At 43.4% G+C, this 27889-nt stretch overlaps 1 protein-coding gene across 1 annotated transcript in view; it reads right to left on the bottom strand.

Annotated features, from left to right (window-relative positions):
- The window catches only part of LOC126281582 (protein O-mannosyl-transferase TMTC2-like), a 698078-nt gene that overhangs the window by 496714 nt on the left and 173475 nt on the right, over positions 1 to 27889 (bottom strand). Inside the window, exon 2 of the mRNA XM_049980663.1 lies at positions 17341 to 17608. Coding sequence (XP_049836620.1) covers positions 17341 to 17608 — 268 coding nt within the window. The remainder of the gene's footprint in view (positions 1 to 17340; positions 17609 to 27889) is intronic.

The raw sequence follows: 27889 nt of genomic DNA, 5'->3' as shown, positions 1-27889 counted from the left end.
TATATAGTGCGAGCTGTGATTTCCCTTATTTCATTATGATGAACTTTTGCCCCTATGTAGGTGGATGTCAACAAAATATTTTCGCATTCGGAGGAGAAAGTTGGTGACTGAGATTTCGTAAAGAGATCCCGCCGCAACGAGAAACGTCTTTGTTTTAATGAAGCCCACCACAAATCCTGTACCATTTCCGTGGCACACTCTCCCCTATTTCTCGATAACACAAAATGTGCTGACATTCTTTGAACTTCCTCGATTCACTCCGTTAATGCCATCTGCTAAGGACTCCACACCGCTCAGCAGTACTCCAAAGGACGGACAAGCGTAGTGTAGGCAGTCTCTTTAATAGATCTGTTGCCTCTTCTAAGTGTTCTACCAATAAATCGCAGTCTTCGGTTCTTTTCAATTTAAGTTGTTCGTAATTGCGATTTCTAGGTATTTTGCTGAATTTACGGCCTTTAGATTTGACTAATTTATCGTGTAACCGAAGTTTAATGGATTACTTTTAGCTCTCACTTTTCATTATTTAGGGTCAATTTCCAAATTTCGCACCTTGCAGGTATCTTATATAAATCATTTCGCAGTTCTTTTTGATCTTGTGATGACTTTACTAGCCGATAAACGACAGCATCATCTGTAAACACTGCTCAGATTGTTTCCTAAATTATTTATGTACATAAGGAACAACAGATACATAGATAAGGAACAAGAGAGGGCATATGGCATTACCTTGTGGAACGCCAGAAGTTATTTCTGTTTTACTCGATGACTTTCCGTCAGTTAGTACGAACTGTGATCTCTCTGACAGGAAATCACTAATCCATTCGCACAACAGACGATATTCCATGAGCACGCAATTTGATTACAAGCCGCCAGTGAGGCGTGGTGTCTAAAGCCTTCCTTAAGTCCAGAAATACGAATGCAATCTGAAATCCTCTGTCGATAGCTCTCAACACTTCGTGTGAGTAAAGATATAGATGTGCTTCACAAGAATGATGTTTTCTAAATCCGTGTTGACTATATATCCATAGACCATTCTCTGCGAGGTAATTCATATGTTCCAAAATCCTGCTGCATAACCACGTTAATAATATGGACCTGTAATTTAGTGGATTACTCCTATTGCCTTTCTTGAATATTGGTGTGACCTGCGCAACTTTACAGTCTTTGATTTCTCACATCGTAACACTCTGCTTAGCCAGCTGCGTAATCTTCGTGGCCTAACTTGTGAAACATCCGAATGTGGTTCGCTTTTTTTTCTGTATCGCAGCCAGCCGAATGGCCGAGCGGTTCTACGGCGCTACAGTTTGCAACCGCGCGACCGCTACGGTCGCATGTTCGAACCCTGCCTCGGGCATGGATGTGTGTGATGGTCTTAGGTTAGTTACTTTTAAGTAGTTCTAAGTTCTAGGGGACTGATGACCTCATAAATTAAGTCCCATAGCACTCTGAGCCATTTCAAACATTTTTTTTTTTCTTTAACGAAGCGTGCAAAACTTTCAAAATTGTTGATTTTGGCAAATCCAACTCGTTGCTTAAACGAAGTGTTGATGCTTCGCAGTTCTTTCGTTTGCTTCTCTGACCCTCTGATCAGTCTCCTGTGGTACAGGAGGTCTCCCGGAGAGTGATTCAGAGCCATCGTTTGCCTTTTCTTTATTTTTAATTACTGACAAGCAACAAGCAAGCAAATGTTTGCTCTTGTTGGTGTTTGGGTGTGAAATTTCCGAATGCACTCGTGTTGCACGTCCACGACAGGCTCAACCTATCCCAAACGGTTCAAAAGGATCTGAGCGCTATGGGACTTAACATCTGTAGTCATTAGTCACCTAGAACTTAGAACTACTTAAACCTAACAAACCTAGGAATATCACACACATCCATGCCCGAGGCAGGATTTGAACCTGCGACCGTAGCGGTCGCGCTGTTCCAGACAGTAGCGCCTAGAACCGCTCGGCCACTTCGCCCGGCTCACGCTATCCCGAAAATGGATCACGATTATGTACTACATAAATGTGTGCGTTATTTCTTACAAACTCTTCGGGACCTAAATACCACCCTGTACATGAGTCGTGAACAGCGTCAGATGTTGAGTGATCACTGTGAAGGACAGGGAGATTCCACGTTCTTGTGTGAGATAGCGTTATCAGCAACTGACATGAGTTTCAAATGTTCCAATGAACAATACCTGACCATCGCAATGAAGTACCACAATACTGTGCATCAAGCACGTCGTAACACCTTCACATATGCCTCTACCAACCGAGAACAAGTAATGGATTCTCCGCAACATTCTGTGTCACCCCGCACCATTCGTCGGAGACTGGCAGCAGCCGAAATAGGGAATTATCGTCCTATCAGAACCATGTGGTTACCACCCCAAGGCAAACGGGTTTCCTTCCTTATCAAGCAGGAATGCTTTCCATTACACCACTGCAGCACTGTAACATTGCTTCACGGACTGCCCAAGCCGGCCGCAGTGGCCGAGCGATTCTAGGAGCTTCAGTTTGGAACCGCGCGATCGCTACGGTCGCAGGTTCGAATCCTGCCTCGGGCATGGATGTGTGTGGTGTCCTTAGGTTAGTTAGGTTTAAGTAATTCTAAGTTCTAGGGGACTGATGACCTCAAACGTCAAGTCCCATAATGCTCAGAACCATTTGAATCATTTTTGACTGCCCAAATCCAATGCCCTGCCTGGCTCTGGAACAGTACAAACGACTCCATCTGTAGTGGTGCCGATCAGAATTCATGGACTGCCAATGAATGGCCTTGCATTGTGACCGGCGATGAATCACGGACCTGCACTGCCCCAGACATTCTATCCTCCCAATGTTTCGGAGACGCACAGCGGCGTTTTTTGGGGAACCATCGAGTACAACTTTACGTCACTGCTGGTAGTGCTTGAGGGAACTCTGACGCCACAACTGTACGTACGGTTAGCCTGCATTCTCATGTTTTATGCACAAGCTACGATATTGTGGTGGCATGTTTCAGCAAGACAATGGTTGTTCACAAATGGCAACTTTTCTAGACGACTATTGCAATTGCTATCCTTCATTCTTTTGTTCTACTACAACGTATATACGAATTGTGATGGATTAGTTTGTGCTTTTATTATTCTAATTAGTATTTCATTCGTGTAGGAACCACAGCCATACAAAATTTCTAAAAAGAGAACATTTCCACCACCAATTGTAATTAGAACCCTCCATCGTCCCATCTATGAAGAAGGTTTCGGTTCAGATATGGCGAGTTAGTTTCGAATGTTTGTGTCAACACAGGGTATCGTACCAATGAATTTGTGCTGCGAGGTTGGTGAAACAGCTGAGAATCGACTGCTGACGTGGCCGAGACTGGTCAAATTCTTCTAGAACCTTCCAAAGAGTTGGAGAATGTTACGGAACGATTCAGAATCTTCTAAAAAGTTACAGAATGTTCTATAATGTTCTAGAATGTTCTCAAATGTACAATTGTCCTCATGTGAAGATGATGTGTTTCAGCTGAGAAGGGTGTAAGTGGGCGATAACGAAACGCATCTAAATCGATTAGAGTGGATCAAGGAAATGTGAAAGAGATAGCAAATGGAATAAGGTTCAAGCAAGTTATAGAATCTTCCAGAATGTTCGGGATCTCGAATGTTCCATCATCGTGTTGTGGTGGGAACATACCCGAGTAGAGAAAAGTGTCGACAACATTCAGTGAAAAAACTTTCGAGACCCGATTACTAGCAAATTAAGGAGAAGTTAATGTTGTGATTTTAATACTTCAGGTGCCCTACATTGTCTCCCCCTTCTTGACTGAGACGTAAAGAACTTCCGTATTGTTTTTGTTGTTGTTGTTGTGGTCTCCAGTCCAGAGACTGGTTTAATGCAGCTCTCCATGCTACACTTTGCTGTGCAAGCTTCTTCACCTCCCAGTACCTTCTACAACCTACATCATTCTGAATCTGTTTAACATATTCATCTCTTGGTCTCCCTCTACGATTTCAACCCTCAAAATGGTTCAAATCGTTCACATGGCTCTGAGCACTAAGGGAGTTAACTTTTGAGGTCATTAGTCCCCTAGACTTAGAACTACTTAAACATCACTAACGTAAGGTCATAGCATACATCCATGCCAAAGGCAGGATTAGAACGTGCGACCGTAGCGGTCGCGTCGTTCCAGACTGTAGCTCCTAGAACCGCTCGGCCACTCCGGCCGGTCTTTTAAACCTCCATGCTGCCCTCCAATAATAAATTGGTGATCCATTGACGCCTCAGAGTATGCCCTACTAACCGATCCCTTCTTCTAGTCAACTTGTGCCACAAATTGCTCTTCTCTCCAGTTCTATTGACTATCTCCCCATTAGTTATGTTATCTAACCATCTAATCTTCAGCATCTTTCTGTAGCACCATATATCGAAAGCTTCTGTTCTCTTCTTGTCTAAACAATTTAACGTCCACTTTTCACTTCCATACATGGCTACACTCCATACAAATACTTTCAGAAATATCTTCCTGACACTTAAATCTATACTCGATGTTAACAAATTTCTCTTCTTCAGAAACGCATTCCTTTCCATTGTCAGTCTACATTTTATATCCTATCTACTTCGACCATCATCAGTTATTTTGCTCCCCAAATAGCAAACTCATATACTACTTTAAGCGTTTCATTTCCTAATCTAATTCCTGTAGCATCACCCGATTTAATTCGACTACATTCCATTATCCTCGTTTTGCTCTTGTTGATGTTCATCTTATATCCTAATTTCAAGACACTGTCCTTTGCGTTCAACTGTTCTTCTAGGTCCTTTGCTGTCTCTGACAGAATTACAATGTCATCGGTGAACCTCAAAGTTTTTATTTCTTCTCCATGGATTTTGATTCCTACTCCGAATTTTTCTTTTGTTTCCTTTATTGCTTGCTCAATATACAGATTGAATAACATCGGGGATATGCTACAACCCTGTCTCACTCCCTTCCCAACCGCTGCTTCCCTTTCATGCCCCTCGACTCTTGTAACTGCCATCTGGTTTCTGTACAAATCGTAAATAGCCTTTCACTCCCTGTATTTTACCGCTACTAAATTCAGAATTTGAAAGAGAGTATTCCAGTCAACATTGTCAAAAGTTTTTTCTAAGTCTACAAATGCTACAAACGTAGGTTTTCCTTTCCTTAATCTATTTTCCAAGTTAAGTCTTAGGGTCAGTATTGCCTCACGTGTTTCAACATTTTATACTTCCGTATAACCATGTGAAACCTCCAGAAAAATCCTTCCTTGCACAGTTCTTCAAATTGCGCCTCACAATGGCTCGAATGTCGGTTATGTCGTCAAAGCCTTGATCCTTCATGTGAATTTATGGAACCCGATAATTTTTTCTGTTAGGCTACTATTTATAAAACTGCTTATGATCACTGACGATTTTCCAGAGAAAAATTATCCCCATTTGCGTTTTAGTGAATTTGCTATACGCGTCCAGGCGTCGTTGTTTTTGTTCTGAAGTCAAAGAGTGCAAGATAAATTTTGCACGCACTTTTCTCTCGTTCAAAGCATTCTGGAGAACATACTGGTTTAGAGATGTTGCTCCATTTAGACTTGACACAGCGACGTTGCACACCACGACCAAACACCCACTGCTTGAATCTGCCTGTTCACAACTGATGGAACGCATAACTTTAGTAGTTACAGCACTGACTTCACTTACACCTCGGAAATGAGAATAGTCTCAGAACTTTTTCAAGGACGGTGTATAGATCAGGGCGAGGCGCATTTGTCGGTATGCTTTTGGAAATCGGTCAGAGCACATCAAGATGAAGAGAAAGTGATAGAAAGTGAAAGAAATTTAAGTGATAGTTAAACGCTTACGGTACCGAACAATATACACTCCTGGAAATGGAAAAAAGAACACATTGACACCGGTGTGTCAGACCCACCATACTTGCTCCGGACACTGCGAGAGGGCTGTACAAGCAATGATCACACGCACGGCACAGCGGACACACCAGGAACCGCGGTGTTGGCCGACGAATGGCGCTAGCTGCGCAGCATTTGTGCACCCCCGCCGTCAGTGTCAGCCAGTTTGCCGTGGCATACGGAGCTCCATCGCAGTCTTTAACACTGGTAGCATGCCGCGACAGCGTGGACGTGAACCGTATGTGCAGTTGACGGACTTTGAGCGAGGGCGTATAGTGGGCATGCGGGAGGCCGGGTGGAAGTACCGCCGAATTGCTCAACACGTGGGGCGTGAGGTCTCCACAGTACATCGATGTTGTCGCCAGTGGTCGGCGGAAGGTGCACGTGCCCGTCGACCTGGGACCGGACCGCAGCGACGCACGGATGCACGCCAAGACCGTAGGATCCTACGCAGTGCTGTAGGGGACCGCACCGCCACTTCCCAGCAAATGAGGGACACTGTTACTCCTGGGGTATCGGCAAGGACCATTATCAACCGTCTCCATGAAGCTGGGCTACGGTCCCGCACACCGTTAGGCCGTCTTCCGCTCACGCCCCAACATCGTGCAGCCCGCCTCCAGTGGTGTCGCGACAGGCGTGAATGGAGGGACGAATGGAGACGTGTCGTCTTCAGCGATGAGTGTCGCTTCTGCCTTGGTGCAAATGATGGTCGTATGCGTGTTTGGCGCCGTGCAGGTGAGCGCCACAATCAGGACTGCATACGACCGAGGCACACAGGGCCAACACCCGGCATCATGGTGTGGGGAGCGATCTCCTACACTGGCCATACACCTCTGATGATCGTCGAGGGGACACTAAATAGTGCACGGTACATCCAAACCGTCATTGAACCCATCGTTCTACCATTCCTAGACCGGCAAGGGAACTTGCTGTTCCAACAGGACAATGCACGTCCGCATGTATCCCGTGCCACCCAACGTGCTCTAGAAGGTGTAAGTCAACTACCCTGGTCAACAAGATCTCCGGATCTGTCCCCCATTGAGCATGTTTGGGACTGGATGAAGCGTCGTCTCACGCGGTCTGCACGTCCAGCACGAACGCTGGTCCAACTGAGGCACCAGGTGGAAATGGCATGGCAAACCGTTCCACAGGACTACATCCAGCATCTCTACGATCGTCTCCATGGGAGAATAGCAGCCTGCATTGCTGCGAAAGGTGGATATACACTGTACTAGTGCCGACATTGTGCATGCTCTGTTGCCTCTGTCTATGTGCCTGTGGTTCTGTCTGTGTGATCATGTGATGTATCTGACCCCAGGAATGTGTCAATAAAGTTTCCCCTTCCTGGGACAATGAATTCACGGTGTTCTTATTTCAATTTCCAGGAGTGCATTAAGTGGAATTTTAGCGTGTTAACTAAGATTTAGCAGGATTCCGAAACCTGACATAGGAGATCCTATCAGTGATGAACTGAAAGGAAGTACTTAAAAGTCGAGCATTCTACAGCATCTCTGAGCAACCATTGCTAACAGTTTTTAACGTTCATTTTAAAAATGTTCTCGTATATTCTAGAGTGATTTGTTTTTTCTCAGGAAACGAATAAAAATAAAGACCAGGCAAATGTGGTCGTTTTTCAGGCATTACAGAGTCCGCCACCCACAGGTTGCTGCCTCGGCTTTGCTCGTACCTGCTAAGAAGTACTCGATATTGTGCGTATTGTGCGACATTGTGGTGCAGCATTTTTTTTTTTTTTTGTTCAATACTACATTCTTCAATTCGGCAGAATAGTGATGCCACGCTGTTTATCCTTCTCTATTTGTTGATATTATAAAGGAAGTTTGTACAAATATAGGCACTTCTAGCAATCTGTCATCATAAGCCTTTCAAAATGAATGGAAATGCCGGAATAGAAGGATTAAAATTCTTAATATATATTATGCAGTCGCATAATCGAGGGTGCGGCAAATCTGCTAAGGTACAACATTACATAACAATGCAGAAATAATTTAAAGATTTAGTTGATGATGAAAGAGCAAAAATTATAATGACCGATGGATGGGATCTATTTCTCTGTGCATCAAGAAGCACTTTGTGGTAAGTTTGCAGGCATGGAGTACATGATGAACTTGGAGGTACGAGTAGTAAGTCTTCTGAAGTTGCAACCATTATTCCGCTGACAATAGCAACAATTTTCGATTAAACTTGAAGAAGAGTATGGGCACTTCACATATTACTGCAACGTTCGTTGGTTAAGTCAAGGAACATGCCTGGAATGATTTTTCGATTGAAAACCGGTATAACTCAAGTTTTGATGGAAGAAGGAAAACAGAAAAGAAAATTAGAACATCTGGAATGGACTGTAGACCACACATTTTAAGTGGTATGTGAACTCGACCGCACACTAACCATAGCACGATATTAAAAAGTGAGGAACAATTAATATCTGATTGGATGTGGATACATTTGGAAGGAAAATCGCCTGACAAAAACACTGTCCATTTATCTAAGCTCACTGACTTTAAAGACAACGCAAATTTTGAACAATTCATTCTGGTCTTGAACGAATTACAAGGATGGTTTTATAAATTTTATGATGACACTGCCAGTCTCACATCTGTTTTCCAGCTGTTTACAAGACGGGTTGCCAGTTCAATTGAAAGCAGCCCTGCACATGTACAGATGCGAGATACTGTTCTTTAGTGTAATATACATCTAAAAGACAAATTCTTTTTGCTTCAAACTGTCCAGCGCGTCTCAATTATTTTCTGTGCTGGTGTAAGTATCGCCAGCGCACCGGTTGGGAATGATCTAGCGCGAAGATCGATACTACCCCTGGATCAAGCGCGGCTATCTTGTGAGAGGCCAGACAAACGCTGACAAGCAACAAACCGCCAACACCCTCTATACAGAATGAATACAGGGTTGTACATTGTTAGTGACCGGACCAAATATCTCACGAAATAAGCATCAAACGAAAAAACTACAAAGAACGAAACTCGTCTAGCTTGAAGGGCGATACCAGATGGCGCTGTGGTTGGCCCGATAGATCGCGCTGCCATAGGGCAAACGGATATCAACTGCGTTTTTTAAAATAGGAAACCCCATTTTCTGTTACATATTCGTGTAGTACGTAATGAAATATGAATGTCATTAGACACAGAAGAAGGCCGCTGCAATCGTGGCCGAAACGTTGGCTTTTCTCCAGCAGCAGTAGTTTTCACATTATGACGCGGTACCATACCCAGAAAACTTTTATGCCGACTGACTCTGGCCGCGGAAGCCTACGCAATTATATGAATGTTTTAGTTGGGCCACTTTTTTCGCTTTGTGATAGATGGTGCTGTAATAGTTACAAACGTATAAGTATGTGGTATCACGTAACATTCCACCAGCGTGGACGGTTTTTGCTTCGTGATACATAACCCGTGTTAAAATGGACCGTTTACCAATTGCGGAAAGACGGTATCGTGTTGATGTATGGCTATTGTGATCAAAATGCCCAACGGACGTGTGGTATGTATGCTGCTCGGATATCCAGGACGACACCATCCAAGTGTCTGGACCGTTCGGTGGATACTTACGTTATTTAAGGAAACAGGAAGTGTTCAGCCACATGAGAAACGTCAACCACGACCTGCAACAAATAATGATGCCCAGGTACGTGTTTTAGCTGCTGTCGCGGCTAATCGACACATCAGTAGCAGACAATATGCGCGAGAATCGAGAATCTCAAAAACGTCGGTGTTGAGAATGCTACATCAACATCGATTGCACCCGTACCATATTTCTATGCACCAGGAACTGCATGGCGACGACTTTGAACGTCGTGTACAGTTCTGCCACTGGGCACATGAGAAATTATGGGACGGTGACAGATTATTTGCATGCGTTCTATTTAGCGACGAAGCGTCATTCACCAACAGCGGTAACGTAAACCGGCATAATATACGCTATTGGGCAACGGAAAATCCACGATGGCTGCGACAAGTGGAAGATCAGCGACCTTGGCGGCTTAATATATGGTGCGGCATTATGGGAGGAAGGATAATTGGCCCCCATTTTATCGAAGGCAATCTAAAAGGTGCAATGTATGCTGATTTCCTACGTAATTTTCTACCGATGTTACTACAAGATGTTTCACTGCATTACGGAATTGCGATGTACTTCCTACATGATGGGTAGCCGGCACATAGCTCGTGTGTGGTTGAAGCGGTATTGGATAACATATTTCATGACAGGTGGATTGGTCGTCGAAGCACTGTACCATGGCCCGCACGTTCACCGGACTTGACATCCCCGGATTTCATTCTGTGGGAAAAGTTGAAGGATATTTGCTATCGTGATCCACCGACAACGCCTGACAAAGTGAGTCAGCGCATTGTCAATGCATATGCGAACATTACGGAAGGCGAACTACTCGCTGTTGAGAGGAATGTCGTTACACGTATTGCCAAATGCATTGAGGCTGACGGACACAATTTTATGCATTTATCGCATTAATGTGGTATTTACAGGTAATCACGCTGTAACAGCATGCGTTCTCAGGAATGATAAGTTCACAAAGGTACATGTATCACATTGGAACAACCGAAATAAAATGTTCAAACGTACCTACGTTCTGTATTTTAATTTAAAAAAGCTACCTGTTACCAGCTGTTCGTCTAAAATTGTGAGCTATATGTTTGTGATTATTACAGCGCCATCTATCACAAAGCGAAAAAAGTCGTCCAACTAAAACATTCATATTTCTTTACGTACTACACCAATATGTAATAGAAAATGGGGGTTCCTATTTTTAAAAACGCAGCCGGCCGCGGTGGTCTCGCGGTTCTAGGCGCGCAGTCCGGAACCGTGCGACTGCTACGGTCGCAGGTTCGAATCCTGCCTCGGGCATGGATGTGTGTGATGTCCTTAGGTTAGTTAGGTTTAAGTAGTTCTAAGTTCTAGGGGACTAATGACCACAGCAGTTGAGTCCCATAGTGCTCAGAGCCATTTGAACCATTTGAAAAACGCAGTTGATATCCGTCTGACTTATGGTAGCGAAATTTAGCAGGCCAACCATAGCTGCATCTGGTTTCCCCCTTCAAGCTAGACAAGTTTCGTTCTTTGTATTTTTTTCGTTTGATGCTTATTTCCTGAGATATTTCGCCCGGTCATGATCAGTGGGCCACCCTGTATACGCCGTCACTTACCGCAGCGACCAGATCGAGACTAGCCGAGACTAATGTTTGTAATAGCAAGACTACCGATACTGTCTGCAAGAGCACCATTATGGACGAGCTTGTGCCACACCACATGGACTCTATTAGAGTTAAGTAGTAGCTGTTTCTTTGTGTGAAAAGAGAAGCATGTGAAACCTTGAGTGCATTTCTGTTGTAGAAAGAGGACACCAACCCCCCAAAATAACATCCTCTCTCTTGCTTCCTACAGTACAAGACTCTACAGTGGGACAAGGACACTACATTGACGTTGTGTTTGAGATAAAATATTTCGATTAACATATGTGTGTCAAAGGCATTTTTCGATTATGAAAGTAAATAAGTAAGAATTATGTGGCAACGTGAGTGCTAAAATCGGTGAAATTGTCTGTGGCTGTCTATATGGCGACAGTCTGCACCATATAAAAACTGTATCACGTCTTCAGACCGAGAAAATTATTGAAAATAACACTGAAAATTTGGTTTTTCGTGACCTATGTTGTTGAGGAATATGTCGTATGCAGTGCGACGGCAGTGCCATTTAAATGTAGCTGGTTTACTGTTTCCCCGCTTACCCTCCTCACATTCAAACAGCCTTGCGTGGTGGGGTGGGGGAGGGGGGGCGGAGGGGGGTGGTGGTGGGGGGAAAGAGCTGTGGCACCAGTGCCACTGCACGACTCGCGAGGAAACCTTGGCCGTCCCTGTGGCCCTATACTGTATCGTTAGTCTCGATAGTGACGTCATTTTCGGTTCTTTATCGAAATATCCTATTCAGTAAGCTTCTAAGACTTGTTACCGAATGGTCCACCCACCAATTTTACGACAATTGTGCCGAGAGGTTTTGGATTTCAGTCTGGCCCTATCGACTGGTGAGCAGTGGTTTATGTACACTTACTATTTGTTATTTTAAACATCTTTAGGGGTTTTAGATTTGGATTTAGTGATTTTGTTACTAAAAAATCACCAGAGGACGCATCCGGTTAGAAAGTGAGTTCATAATAGACTATTTTCCTTTGGTTAGGTTACTGTGAATGATTACATAAAAAAAGTTTTCGGTCAATATTCTCTCAAAATACGTGTTATTTTTATGCAAATAATAGTTCAAAGATAATTAAATATCAAGACATCGGCACTGCTTACGTATATTACATGAGTGTGAACTGACGTTCTTAGTGCCTTTGTCTACTTTTTCCTAAAATAGGTTAGTTAGTAACTATCGAAAACTGTTTACAACTTTCAGGTAACAATGAAAAACAATTATGTGAAGCCTGATATTGGAAACCTTCCAAACTATCACGCATTTATGAACTACGCAGCACTGTTTGGCAACGAAGTCAGCCTTCGCTCCACAATACAATAACACAAGGATTGCGCTAAGTTTGTCTGTTGTTTGGCGTGGCCAAGTGGTTAGGGCGCGGGAATGCGATACGAAAGGGACAGTGTTTGCGCTTGGCTGGAAGCAAAAATTTTTTTTTCCATTTCATATATGCAACACGTTCTGAGACATTGTTATTCTACATCTACATCTACATCTACACTTATACTCGGCAAGCCACCCAACGGTGTGTGACGGAGGGCACTTTACGTGCCACTGTCAATACCTCCCTTTTCTGTTCCAGTCGCGTATGATTCGCGTGAAGAACGACTGTCTGAAAGCCTCCGTGCGCTCTCGAATCTCTAATTTTACATTCGTGATCTCTTCGGGGGGTATAAGTAGGGGGAAGCAATATATTCGATACCTCATCCAAAAACGCCCCCTCTCGAAACCTGGGCAGCAAGCTACACCTCGATGCAGAGCGCCTCTCTTGCAGAGTCTGTCACTTGAGTTCACTAAACATCTCCGTAACGCTATCACGGTTACCAAATAACCCTGTGACGAAACGCACCGATCTTCTTTGGACCTTCTCTATCTCCTCCGTCAACACGACCTGGTACGGATCCCACACAGATGAGCAATACTCAAGTATAGGTCGAACGAGTGTTTTGTAAGCCACCTCCTTTGTTGATGGACTACATTTTCTAAGGACTCTTCCAATGAATCTCAACCCGGTACCCGCCTTACCAACAATTAATTTTATATGATCATTCCACTTCAAATCGTTCCGCACGTATACTCCCCAATATTTTACAGAAGTAATTGCTACCAGTGTTTGTTCCGCTATCATTTAATCATACAATAAAGGATCCTTCTTTCTATGTATTCGAAATACATTACATTTGTCTATGTCAAGGGTCACTTGCCACTCCCTGCACCAAGTGCCTATCCGCTGCAGATCTTCCTGCATTTCGCTACAATTTTCTAATGCTGCAACTTCTCTGTATACTACAGCATCATCCGCGAAAAGCCCCATGGAACTTCCAACATTATCTACTAGGTCATTTATATATATTGTGAAAAGCAATGGTCCCATAACACTCCCCTGTGTCACGCAAGAGGTTACTTTAACGTCTGTAGACGTCTCTACATTGATAACAACATGCTGTGTTCTGTTTGCTAAAAACTCTTCAATCCAGCCACACAGCTGCTCTGATATTCCGTATCAGGCGACAGTGCGGAACTGTACCGATCGCCTTCCGGAAATCAAGGAAAATAGCCTCTGCCTGGGAGCCTGTATCTAATATTTTCTGGGTCTCATGAACAAATAAAGTGAGTTGGGCCTCTCACGATCGCTTTCTCCGGAATCGATGTTGATTTCTACAGAGTAGATTCTGGGTTTCCAAAAAAGACATGATACTCGAGCAAAAACATGTTCTAAAATTCTACAACAGATCGACATCAGAGATATAGGTCTATAGTTTTGCGCATCTGCTCAACGACCCTTCTTGAAGACTGGGACTACCTGTGCTCTTTTCCAATCATTTGGAACCTTCCGTTCCTCTAGAGACTTGCGGTTGACGGCTGTTAGAAGGGGGGCAAGTTCTTTCGAGTACTCTGTGTAGAATCGAACTGGTATCCCGTCAGGTCCAGTGGACTTTCCTGTGTTCAGTGATTCCAGTTGCTTTTCTATTCCTTGGACACTTATTTCGATGTCAGCCATTTTTTCGTTTGTGCGAGTATTTAGAGAAGGAACTGCAGTTCGGTCTTCCTCGGTGAAACAGCTTTGGAAAAAGGTGTTTAGTATTTCAGCTTTACGTGTGTCATCCTCTGTTTCAATGCCATCATCATCCCGGAGTGTCTAGATATGCTGTTTCGAGCCACTTACTGATTTAACGTAAGACCAGAACTTCCTAGGATTTTCTGACAAGTCGGTACATAGAATTTTACTTTCGAATTCACTGAACGCTTCACGCATAACCCTCCCAACCCTAACTTTGACATCCTTTAGATTCTGTTTGTCTGAGAGGTTTTGGCTGCGTTTAAGCTTGGAGTATAGCTCTCTTTGCTTTCGCAGTAGTTTTCTAACTTTGTTGTTGAACCACGGTGGGTTTTTCCCGTCCCTCACAGTTTTACTCGGCACGTACCTGTCTAAAACGCATTTTACAATTGGCTTAAACTTTTTCCATAAACACTCAACATTGTCAGTGTCGGAACAGAAATTTTCGTTTTGATCTGTTAGGTAGTCTGAAATCTGCCTTCTATTACTCTTGCTAAACTGATAAACCTTCCTCCCTTTTTTTTTATATTCCTATTAACTTCCATATTCATGGATGCTGCAACGGCCTTATGATCACTGATTCCCTGTTCTGCACTTACAGAATCGAAATGTTCGGGTCTGTTTATTATCAGTAGGTCCAATCTCCACGAGTCGGTTCTCTGTTTAATTGCTCGAGGTAATTTTCGGATAGTGCAGTCAGTATAATGTCACTCGATGCTCTGTCCCTGCCACCCGTCATAAACATCTGAGTGTCCCAGTCTATATCTGGTAAACTGAAATCTCCACCTAAGACTATAATATGCTGAGAAAATTTATGTCAAATGTATTCCAAATTTTCTCTCAGTTGTTCTGCCACTAATGCTGCTGAGTCGTGAGTTCGGTAAAAGGAGTCAATTATCAACCTAGCTCGGTTGTTGAGTGTAACCTCCACCCATAATATTTCACAGGAACTATCCACTTCTACTTCACTACAGGATAAACTACTACTAACAGCTACAAACACGCCACCACCGGTTGCATGCAATCTATCCTTTTTAAACACCGTCTGTGCCTTTGTAAAAATTTCGGCAGAATTTATCTCTGACTTCAGCCAGTTTTCTGTACCTATAACGATTTCAGCTTCGGTGCTTTCTATCAGCGCTTGAAGTTCCGGTACTTACCAATGCAGCTTCGACAGTTTACAATACCGATTACTGCTTGGTCCCCGCATGTCCTGACTTTGCCCCGCACCCTTTGAGGCTGTTGCCCTTTCTGTACTTGCCCGAAGCCATATAACCTAAAAAACCGCCCAATCCGCGCCACACAACCCCTGCTATCTGTGTAGCCGCTTGCTGCGTGTAGTGGACTCCTGACCTATCCAGCGGACCCCGAAACCCCACCACACTATGGCGCAAGTTGAGGAATCTGCAGCCCGGACGGTCGCAGAACCGTCTCAGACCCTCCACTCGGCTCTGTACCAAAGGTCCGCAGTCAGTCCTGTCGACGATGCTGTTGGAGATGAAATTGATGTGAGTGAAACAACCGATAGTGACCTTTATATTTTTTCTTGTCAGAAATAATTCACCATTTTTTCCGAATACGTAGCGATTTCCGAATATGTGGTTAGAGAGGAATCTAAGAGCACAAATTACTGGGAATGTAACTATCAGCAGTCATCTTCATAATCTTGCATGTCACAAGTATTTATCTGCGATCGAATCTTCAACCACAGTAGACAGAGATGAAAGATTTCTGCCGCAATATTTTTAGACTGTAGCACCATATACGAAACATTTTCATTCGTAATATGCATGTTATAAACAGGAGCTCTCGAAAATGCGTTTTTTATGCTTTGTTTTTAAGACCCAAATTGTTGAAGTATCGTATAGGGAGGTGTGCTACTCTCGCTCTCGAGGAGCGAGTTATAATTACATTCTGTTTATTTTCTTATTCTTTGAAACTTCTGTGTTAGCAGAAGAGCAAACACCGTGTTACGAGTGGAGGCCCAAATGCATGCGTTTTAGCTCACGCAGGCTGGCGTGAGGAGGGAAGAACTATACTGACGTGAGGTCTGGAACATGACAAGGAATGAGAATTCAGAAAGCGGACGTAATTAGTTTGATATTTAACTTTAATCCATTAATGATGAACGTCAGTCTTGACGGTACATGATTCACAATATTATCTGTTCAGAACACATTCTTGAAGATAGTAATTATAGTAACTAAATATGGCGCCTTGCTAGGTCGTAGCAAATGACGTAGCTGAAGGTTATGCTAAACTGTCGTCTCTGCAAATGAGAGCGTATGTAGACAGTGAACCATCGTTAGAAAAGTCGGCTGTAAAACTGGGGCGAGTGCTAGGGAGTGTCTCTAGACTAGACCTGCCGTGTGGCGGCGCTCGGTCTGCAATCACTGATAGTGGCGACACGCTGGTCCGACGTATACTAACGGACCGCGGCCGATTTAAAGGCTACCACCTAGTGTGGTGTCTGGCGGTGACACCACAGAAACACTCAGAATCCATTTTTCGGGTGTTTTTATAGGTGTATTAGTACAATGTGGCACTATACACTATTCCTAACAAATTTTCAGAACCGTAAAATCCAAAACACGATGTCAGTGTGAATGAGAATACGATGACATAATGCTGCATTTTCGACAATCTGCAGAATGCAGTCAAATACTCTATCGTTATTATGCTTGCACGGAAACATGTGGTCAGAGGAACCGTAAAAATTCTTATGCATTTGAGCTGAGAATCATGGAAATGGATATACTGCGCCCGATACTGCTAAGGAGGAGGCAAGGGCGATGAAGGTGGGCACGTCAGCTCGATGGAATGCGGCGTCACGCGTTATGGCAACGTAAACGCAATTTTCGGTACTTGGAAGAACAGCGCCCCTGTGTCGTCTGCTAACCGCTTTGTGTTCGTGGCGCTGTGCGCGCTGCAGTGCGCATGCGCGAATCTGCGGCCGCGTGCTTCTGATTGGCTTGCTCGACAAGAAGCGTCAACAGCGCTTCGGTTCTCCAGACCCGAACGGTATCGCTACCGAAATGCTTACTGAATAATGCAGGGACTACACCGTTCGGTGCTCTTGAGTACCGAAACGGACGACACAATGGCGGAAAGATACAGAATAGGCACCGCGAAGTGTGCGTACAGCGCGCTCACTCACCGTGGCGTCAGCGGCGAGCAGCGCGCGCGCCCAGCGCACGACGGCGGCGGTGGCGGCGGCGTGCAGCGCCACGTTGCTCAGGTGGAAGCCGGCGGGCCGCAGCCGCCACAGCGCCGCGTCCAGCCGGAAGCTGAGCACGGCCAGCGGCCGGTAGGAGCCGTGCGAGCCCGCGTGCCGCAGCGGCGTGCCCCAGAAGTCGTGCCGCCACACGCGCCACCACGACTCCGCGCCGCCGCCCACCACATCCTCGTTCGTCAGGATCGCGCGGCTGCGGAAGGTGACGGACCTCAGTATCCAGCCTTACTTCAATCAACGCGCCAATCACAGCTGTAGGGAAGGCAGGCAAGTTACTGCACACACTTCACAACCAGTAATAATTTTTTTCTTAATGTGGGGACACAATTGAGCCGTGCTAAAATTGCTGTTTTGAAGAGCGCGCCGCAGCGCGTAGCGTGTATTTGTCGCCCTCCGTTTCTGGCAGTGGCGCCGCTGTGGCAATCGCAGCTTTGCATTTAAGGGGCGGTAAGAGCTTGCCAGTCACCGTCACCTTACCTGGATCCCTCATCTTCGCTCCATCCAATCCAAAGCCCACAACCGCCTCCAACTCCTCAAACTCCTCTCAGGCTGGACATGGGGGATGCACCCCTCTACCATCCTCCACACCTACAAATCCTTAATCCATCCAATCCTCTGTTATGCCAGTCCCGCCTGGATATCTGGTCACACCCCCCTCTCTCCCCAAATTCTATAAGTCCCTCCAGACCCTTGAGCGTCATGCACTCCGCCTCGCATTCAGTATACGCCTCCTGTCCCCCACACGGATCCTCTTTGACCTGATTCCTTTCCCCCATCTGCTCCTATTCCTCGAACATGTCCACATATTCTACATCTCCCGCCCCTTCATCCCCCCCACCCCCTGGTTGCTCCTCTCTTCTCCCATCCCCACCCCCCTGCCATGGCTTCACTGTTGTGTCCCCCCTACCCTCCATCTCTACACCCTTCATCTCCTTTGCAAAGGTGGCTTCCATCAACTCCCCCTCCCAGAACATGCCCTCTCCCTCCATTTGATCCTCACTCCCCCTCCTTTCCTCTGTCCTTTTCCTGGGCTCTATCTCCCTCCCTTCCATCCTCTTTTTCCCCACCTACCCTCTCTCTGTCCCCCCTTCCCTCCCCCGAGTCCTTTTGCGTTTCCCTCCTCTGCCTTTTTCGATTCCCTCTCGCGCCTGCCCTGCCCTCCCCCCCCCCCTCCCCCGCTTATGAATCCTCGCCCTCCTTTGGTTTTTCCCTCCTTTCGTTTTGCCTCTCCTCCCTACTTGTTTTCCCCTTCATCTGTCCGGGTCCCCCGGCTGTGTCATCTTTGTGCCGACATTTTCTTGCAGTATTTTACAGTGAGTATTCAGTGTTGTGTGTCTTTTCGGAAGTGTTGCAAACGGATATCATACTGTCACTGGGTGTGACTTTTATATATCTTGCGAACAGAAACCAGACTGTCGCCACGTTTTTAATTGCCTGTCTACTATGTTACCTGTCTCCTTCCTGTGTATTTTATTAGCTTTGCCAACCCTTTGCTTTATGTTTTAACCTTCCACAATTTTCCGCCTTTTTACAATTTAAGTCACCGTTTTATCGCCTGCTTTTATTGTTTCTTATCTTCTTCTTACGTTTTAAAAAGTCTGTAGGCTCTGGTGGGAAAGGGGAAAGGCTGCCTGTTCACATGCATTTAAGGGGCGCTATGAGCTCCCCAGTCGGTCAGTGTCGGTCAGTCTCTCGTCCCCAGCTTGCTGGTCTGTCTCTCGTCCGCATTTATTAGGCAGTTAGTGTCTGTCTGTCGTTCGGAGCTGCCTCTGTCAAGTTTGTCGTATTCCGTGGGCTAACGAATTTATTTCTTGGAGTGTAATGTCCTAATTCCTGAAATATGTTTCGATCTTGCCTATCATCTTGAGAGGCGGTATCTGCGTACTGTAGAGCACGTTAAGTTGTTTGGAAAACCCTGTAGAATTTTATATAATATTGCATGTCACGGGCTTTTATTTAAATGATCATTTTAGTATATGAAGTTGCCATCCTTTCATCGTAAGACTTTTCTTAGAAGTTAAAATCAAGTTGCACCTTCGGTGGCAAAGTTAATATTTTAATTTTTGGTGATTTGTACCATTTCCATCACTCCTACGGCAGGCATAGTTTGTGTGCTTGTGTAAACTGATAAAACTTTTAGTTTAAAGTAATCTGGTGTGTTTCAGATTTGCACCAGTGTAGTCTTTCAGAGGCTGTTGTGAGTAATCGTAATTATGGCCGTGTCAAAAGGGAGCGGCAAGGTTCTCTGCCCGAAAGTTCACACAGTCAAAAATTGTTTCTTTTTGCTTCTTAATAAATTGTAACTTGATATTTAGGGGGTCCTTTCTGATTATAATTTTAAATCTGTATGTTTTAAAAATGCTTTTAGGCACTATTAAAGTGAATAAAATTCCCATTTGTTGAAAGGAATTGGATTATGATTTCATCAGTTACTCCCTGGCAAAACTTCCATGCTTACATAGAGTGATTGAATGTGTTAACGTTCTTTATGAATCGCTAGTAAATAAAATAAATTCTTAAGAATATTTTTTGAAAATAAAGCACGATTCAATACTTATAATATATTTCTTTAAAGTCAGTACCGCCATTAGACTGTTTTTCATTTGCAGTGTTACATTTACAAGATCATGCTTTCTGCTTTACAATACCATTATCAAGTGTTTTAATGTTATCAGTGCCTCAGATGACATACTGTCGTATTTAGAAGACACTATTAGACACATTATCTAAGTGTGAATATTTCTGGTCAAATCCTACTGTGTTGTTTTATCACTGAGTATACCATCTTGACTACTATAACATGTAAATAAGATTTATAGGACTAAGATTGCCGCCATATGTATCAGTACCACAGTGCACTCACATTTGTAAATTGTATCTCATCAACCATTAACAAACACTAGGATGCCTCTACTCTTTATATTACGTTATATTTCAATGTGCTGCTTAAGATGAAATAGTTTGATTCTTTTATTTGCTTAAATGATTTTATGTAGAAGACATGGTTCACATACCTGATTTGTTTGCACTTATTCCAAAATAATGTTCTATCACATATAACAGGATGTACATGCCCGATGATACGTATATCATAGATATCACCTCAAACCTAACTAATTAATTAGTGAGTGGGTAGAATAAGCAACTGCACTGTATTATATTAATTCTGAATTGTGGCAAAATTACACAAGTTAGAGTTGGCAATGTGATAATCTCATGTACAAAGCTGTATATTTACCTACTAAAATGTACTTTAAACAATGTCAATGAGTAGCTGGACTGTTATATTCATAGAAGCAACGAATATTATCGAGAGGTTTGTTACTGTTTATGTTTATGAGCAGAAAACTCTGTTGTGTATTAAGATAAACAGCTACTGCAAAGATGTAACAACTAACAAAGAAAATAAATTGCTCGTAACCTTTCCTTTCCTATCCTACCAGACACCGAGTCCAAAGATTAAAAGAAAAAGTTGCCTGTTTGTAACAGGAATTTCTTTGACCAAGTCCATATGACACTTAGCCAACTGTCATAAAAAAGTCAAGATGGTATACTCAGTGATAAAACAAAGCAGTAGGCTTTTACCAGAAATATTGACCCTTAGACAGTGTGTCTAATAGTGTATTTTAAATACGACAGTATGCCATATTAGGCGCTGTATAACATTAAAACACTTGATAATGGCATTGTAAAGCCGAAATCATGACTGTGTGAATGTGACATTGCAAATAAAAAACAGTCTAATGGCGTTACTCACTTTGAAGAAAAAAAAAGTTACAACCAGTAGTTATGTGTAACAAAGCAAGGTTTGGAAATGTACTACTTGTTCTTACACCAATTCTGATACATTTTTCGCCTTTTTCTGGTCACTTTATACACGTGATGAACATATGGTGTAGTAGCTGCCACCTGTGGCTGTGCTCACTTATCAGTTATTTCGTTGTGATGAGTGATCTGAGTAAGTAAGTTGTTGTATATGCAATTATGTCAGGTGCTTTTATGTGTCTGCCTGTTCTAGTAAGCATAGCTAGTGACATGAGCCCACTAACTCTCTTCCCCACCCTGATACTCCACCACCCCAATGATCGATGCGTCGGCATGCATTATGTCCCTGCCGAGTGGTCAGTGTAGAGAGTTGTGGGCAGGAGTGTACATATATGCATTGTGCTGCTGAAGCATCTATGCATTGTACTACTGAACTAACCACACATCATACAATGTAGACATTATGCAACAAATGTAACAATATTTCAACACAGTTTGTGTTGAGCTGTTGAAAAACAAATTCTGCCCTCTTAGGGGTCGATTTGCTTTTATATGTTTCGTTATTTATTACTTCAAACTGTTTCCATACTTAATTTAATAGCAAGCTTTGCCGAAGTTTTGGTGTGAAAACATAACAGATAGAGTTACTGCCATATTCAATAATACTTGTCTCTGGTAAAAATGAATATCATCCCAGATAGCCGAAACAACCTTTCCAATTTTCCAAGAAAAAACAGACCTCCAAAATTTTATATATATGAACTGAAAGACGTCAACGAAAAGTTTATAGAAACTCTACACAGCAAACCAAATAAAACAGACTGGAACAGAATTAAAGAAGCCATGTTGCAATCAGCCACCAAAACTATACTGATCAATAAAAAAATATAAACGCCCGTGGTGGAATGAAGATTGTAAATAAGCAATTGAAAAGTGAAGGCAGGATTCGATAAAATGTAATAGCAAGAAAACGTCCGAAAATTACGAAAACTTCTTGAAGGTTATCAAAAGTATTGATAACAACTAAGAGACTCTTCAACAAAAACCAAATCGATGAAATAGAAGCAAATTTTAGAAGATTCGGGAATTTTATAAAAGCTTTAAATCACAACTATCAAAGTTTAAACCTCCTACGTTACATATAAGAGGACTCATGGAAAAATAAATTTTAATGACAAATCATGTGTTCCAGCTTTTGGAAAGAACTTTTAAAAAATGTAAATATGTTTCCGTATGTCGCAATGTATTACGATGTCCTTTTCTCTGTTATCCGATTTTGTTGAAATAAAGCCTGTACGTTTCCACAAGCTACACTCAAGTTATCTGTATAAGTGCCATGAGACTTTGTATAGTAGTTTTGGAGATTACCATATTCAAAACAGACAAGCACGACAGTTTTACAGTTCTAAAATTTATTATTCACAAAGCACACTCCTGGAAATGGAAAGAAGAACACATTGACACCGGTGTGTCAGACCCACCATACTTGCTCCGTACACTGCGAGAGGACTGTACAAGCAATGATCACACGCACGGCACAGCGGACACACCAGGAACCGCGGTGTTGGCCGTCGAATGGCGCTAGCTGCGCAGCATTTGTGCACCGCCGCCGTCAGTGTCAGCCAGTTTGCCGTGGCATACGGAGCTCCATCGCAGTCTTTAACACTGGTAGCATGCCGCGACAGCGTGGACGTGAACCGTATGTGCAGTTGACGGACATTGAGCATGGGCGTATAGTGGGCATGCGGGAGGCCGGGTGGAAGTACCGCCGAATTGCTCAACACGTGGGGCGTGAGGTCTCCACAGTACATCGATGTTGTCGCCAGTGGTCGGCGGAAGGTGCACGTGCCCGTCGACCTGGGACCGGACCGCAGTGACGCACTGATGCACGCTAAGACCGTAGGATCCTACGCAGTGCCGTAGGGGACCGCACCGCCACTTCCCAGCAAATTAGGGACACTGTTGCTCCTGGGGTATCGGCGAGGACCATTCGCAACCGTCTCCATGAAGCTGGGCTACTGCCCCGCACACCGTTAGTCCGTCTTCCGCTCACGCCCTAACATCGTGCAGCCCGCCTCCAGTGGTGTCGCGACAGGCGTGAATGGAGGGACTAATGGAGACGTGTCGTCTTCAGCGATGAGAGTCACTTCTGCCTTGGTGCCAATAATGGTCGTATGCGTGTTTGGCGCCGTGCAGGTGAGCGCCACAATCAGGACTGCATACGACCGAGGCACACAGGGCCTACACCCGGCATGTTTGGGACTGGATGAAGCGTCATCTCACGCGGTCTGCACGTCCAGCACGAACGCTGGTCCAACTGAGGCGCCAGGTGGAAATGGCATGGCAAGCCGTTCCACAGGACTACATCCAGCATCTCTACGATCGTCTCCATGGGAGAATAGCAGCCTGCATTGCTGCGAAACGTGGATATACACTGTACTAGTGCATGCTCTGTTGCCTGTGTCTATGTGCCTGTGGTTCTGTTAGTGTGACCATGTGATGTATCTGACCCCAGGAATGTGTCAATAAAGTTTCCCCTTCCTGGGACAATGAATTCACGGTGTTCTTATTTCAGTTTCCAGGAGTGTATTTTAGTGCCGCTAATACTGATAGGATGATTAGTTTGGGTATATGTACTTTATTTAAATATCGTTTCAGCATTCACAATACCCACAAATGCTGTGCACTTGAATAATTCGAACACGCTAAAACCCGTTTCTTTTGCGATTGACATACCTTATTTGAAAACCCTCCTTCTCCTCTTACTTTATAGCATTTCGACTTTTCCAAAAACGAAGTATTTCGAAAGTTATTCATATCGAAGTTATCATGTTGTAGAATCTTCGAATTTATAAATGTTATTCGTTCCATATTTCAGATCCACAGTTTTGTAGCCCCGATTCTTCTGAAACCGGCAATGTACAGTTTTACCAAAATAATTAATTTGCTTATGAAACATTTAAATTAAAAATTTCAGTTCCAGAAAATTCTTGGTTGGTTCGGATCATCAAATTTCACATTCAAAATTACACCCCATAAAACTGTTTTGCTAGTGTCTGCAGTTATAGATTACATAGTTTTCAGTTAATAAGATCCTCCTGTACAGCATATATGTGTCCGCTATTATAAACATATTTTACATAGTGTTGGATGTATAATTAAGGTGTAATTTGAATTTTTCCCAAAACTTCCCTTGGTTAGTCTATATACAGGGTAGTCCATTGATAGTGACCAGACCAAATATTTCGCGAAATAAGCATCAAATGAAAAAACTACAAAGAACGAAAATCGTCTAGCTTGAAGAGGGAAACCAGATGGCGCTATGGTTGGCCCGCTAGATGGCGCTACCATACGTCAAACGGATATCACTGCGTTTTTTAAAATATGAACACCCATTTTTATTACATATTCGCATAGTACGTAAGGAAATATGAATGTTTTAGATGAACCACTTTTTTTGGTTTGTGATAGATGGCGCTGTGATAGTCACAAACATATCGATCTCAATTTTAGACGAGCAGTTGGTACCAAATAGGTTTCTTAAATTAAAATACAGAACGTAGGTACGTTTGAACATTTTATTTCGGTTGTTCCAATGTTATACATGTACCTTTGTGAACTTATCATTTGTAGGAACGCATGCTGTTACAGCGTGATTACCTGTAAATACCACATTCGTGCAATAAATGCTCAAAATGATGTCCGTCAACCTCAATGCATTTCACAATACGTGTAACGACATTCCTCTCAACAGCGAGTAGTTCGCCTTCCATAATGTTCGGACATGCATTGACAATGCGCTGACGCATTTAGTCAGGCGTTGTCGGTGGTTCACGATAGCAAATATATTCAACTTTCCCCACATAAAGAAATCCGGGGATGTCAGATCCGGTAAGCGTGCGGGCCATGGTACAGTGCTTTGACGACCAAACCACCTGTCATGAAGTATGTTATCCAATACCGCTTCAACCACACGCGAGCTATGTGCCGGCTACCCATCATGTAGGAAGTACATCGCAATTCCGTTATGCAGTGAAACATCTTGTAGTAACATCGGTAGAACATTACGAAGGAAATCAGCATACATTGCACCATTTAGATTGCCATCGTTAAAATGGGGGCCAATTATCCTTCCGCTTATAATGCCGCACCATACATTAAGCCGCCAAGGTCGCTGATGTTGCACTTGCCGCAGCCGTCGTGGATTTTCCGTTGCCCAATAGTGCACATTATGCCGGTTTACGTTACCGCTGTTGGTGAATGACGCTTCGTCGCTAAATAGAACGCGTGCAAAAAAACCTGTCATCGTCCCGTAATTTGTCTTGTGCCCAGTGGCAGAACTGTACACGACGTTCAAATTCGTCGCCATGCAATTCCTGGTGCATAGAAATATGGTACGGGTGCAGTCGATGTTGATGTAGCATTCTCAACAACGACGTTATTGAGATTCCCGATTCTCGCGCAATTTGTCTGCTACTGGTGTGTGGATAAGCCCCGACAGCAACTAAAACATTTACTTGGGCATCATCATTTGTTGCAGGTCGTGGTTGACGTTTCACATGTGGCTGAACACTTCCAGTTTCCTTACACAACGTAACTATCCGGCGAATGGTCCAGGCACTTGGATGATGTCGGCCAGGATACCGAGCAGCATACGTAGCACACGCCCGTATGGCATTTTGATCACCATAGCCATACATCAAGACGATATCGACCTTTTCCGCAATTGGTAAACGGTCCATTTTAACACGGGTAATGTATCACGAAGCAAATACCGTCCGCACTGGTGGAATGTTAAGTGATACCACGTACTTACACGTTTGCGACTATTATAACGCCATCTATCGGAAAGCGAAAAAAGTGATCCAACTATTTCTTTACGTACTACACGAATATGTAATAAAAATGGGGTTTCGTATAAAAAAAAATTGCAGTTGACGTCCGTTTGACCTATGGCAGCGCCATCTAGCGGGCCAACCATAGCGCCATCTGGTTTTCCCCTTCAAACTAGACGAGTTTCGTTCTTTGTAGTTCTTTCATTTGATGCTTATTTCGCGAAATATTTGGTCTGGTCACTATCAATGGACCAACCTGTATAACTGACTGGCACATATCCACGCCACATCATTGACATAATTATGTCATCAATGGAGTGTGCCGTGGTCGCGGTTCTTTTAACATTCTCTCGATGAGCTTGTCAAATTTAAACAAGTACGCAACATCATCTAATGAACCACAAAGCACGAGGGTTAATCTGAAAGAGGAGTCCATTACCGTACAAATAAAACTCTGAAATAGTTAAATTCAATTTATTTAAGAAATCTTAAAAATTACACAGTGTATTACTTCTCTAGATACTCAACATTCAAATTTAGAAATCTATGACATCTCGTAACTAGCTGAAAAAAGTCCTCTGCAAAAAATTCTTCCGCATTATGATTGCTGACCAGTCTGTTAGGTCATCTCGAACCTTTTTGCCAGAGCCAAAAGCGTTTGAGGCCTTTCCACCTTTTCAACTGCATGAACATGTGTGAATCAGACCTGAGCTGTAACGTAGCTGTTCTAAATAGCTTCATCTTAACTGAAGTCACAATTTACTTGCTTGCCTGGCAGAATGTAGTCCAGCTTTGTCGTACAAAAAACTACAACGGCAATCAAAAGATAGAGTCGCATATTTTGAATGGCTGCTACGAGTTCCATTAAGGTCTCTCGGCAAGTTACAGAACTAATTGGTTTCCACGTTTCAGGGACCCAGAAAGAAATTCCTTTAGCATTCTACATACGATGGTCACCTGACTGACACAGTTTGGTGAGCTCTTTATGGTTAGCTGAGCAATTCACTTTCCTTTTTCATAGGCAACCAATCTCCCGTCTCTAATCACGGTTCTGTTCAGTAGACCTTCTCTTTAGACATCGTAATGAAAGAGAATGTCTAGAGAAACAATCAACTTATGGGTTTTGTGGTTTTTCGTGAAACTACAGTAACGCGGGACGCGGGATTGAACCGTTGTCCTCCCGAATGCGAGTCCAGTGTCTAGCTCACTCTCTTTCGAATTTTTCGTGAAAAAACTGTCACCCTCAAATAACTTCACCGCTGCATCGTACGTTGGTCTAAGATAATTTTTCGCCGTCTGAAAAATCTTCGTTTGGATTTTACATGAAAAACAAATTTTCTGCGAGTCTTTCGAAGCGCGTCGCTTCTATATTTTAAACTCGTAGGATCGGTTCAAACTTTGCACGAACTCAAAAAAGAGTCTTTTTTATGCAGTTATTGTTATCTGTTGTCGAGTTAAGATGGTTTATAGTCGACCTAAAGATAGCTCGTAAAATACATTCTTACATTAAGTGAATGCGTGGAAACGGTTTTCAAGTAGGCGAAATAAACAAAAATGCGTTGTTACGATAAAATTGTAAAGTAGCTTACAAAAACCTATCTTCATTCGGATTTTAGGTCAAAAACACGTTTTTGGGAGATTTTTTACGAGCGCCTCTTTTACGTTTCACATTTGTGCGAATCGGTTCATATTTTATATGAATGTGGAGAAGTATATGTAAGTAATGGTCGTTCCGTTGTTTTGTGAAAGCTTTATTCGGTGACACTATATAAGCAGTATGGTTCGAAAGACAATAAAAAATCTGTTTCGGATCAGCGTCACCTAGAAAAATCTGCATCGCTTGCCAAAATATGTCAGCCCACTGTCATAATTGT

Source organism: Schistocerca gregaria, chromosome 7 (assembly GCF_023897955.1).
Source record: "Schistocerca gregaria isolate iqSchGreg1 chromosome 7, iqSchGreg1.2, whole genome shotgun sequence".
In the NCBI taxonomy this organism is placed as follows: domain Eukaryota; kingdom Metazoa; phylum Arthropoda; class Insecta; order Orthoptera; family Acrididae; genus Schistocerca; species Schistocerca gregaria.
The sequence above is the reverse complement of the archived record's forward strand: the minus strand, read 5'-3'. Positions and strand labels throughout refer to the sequence as shown.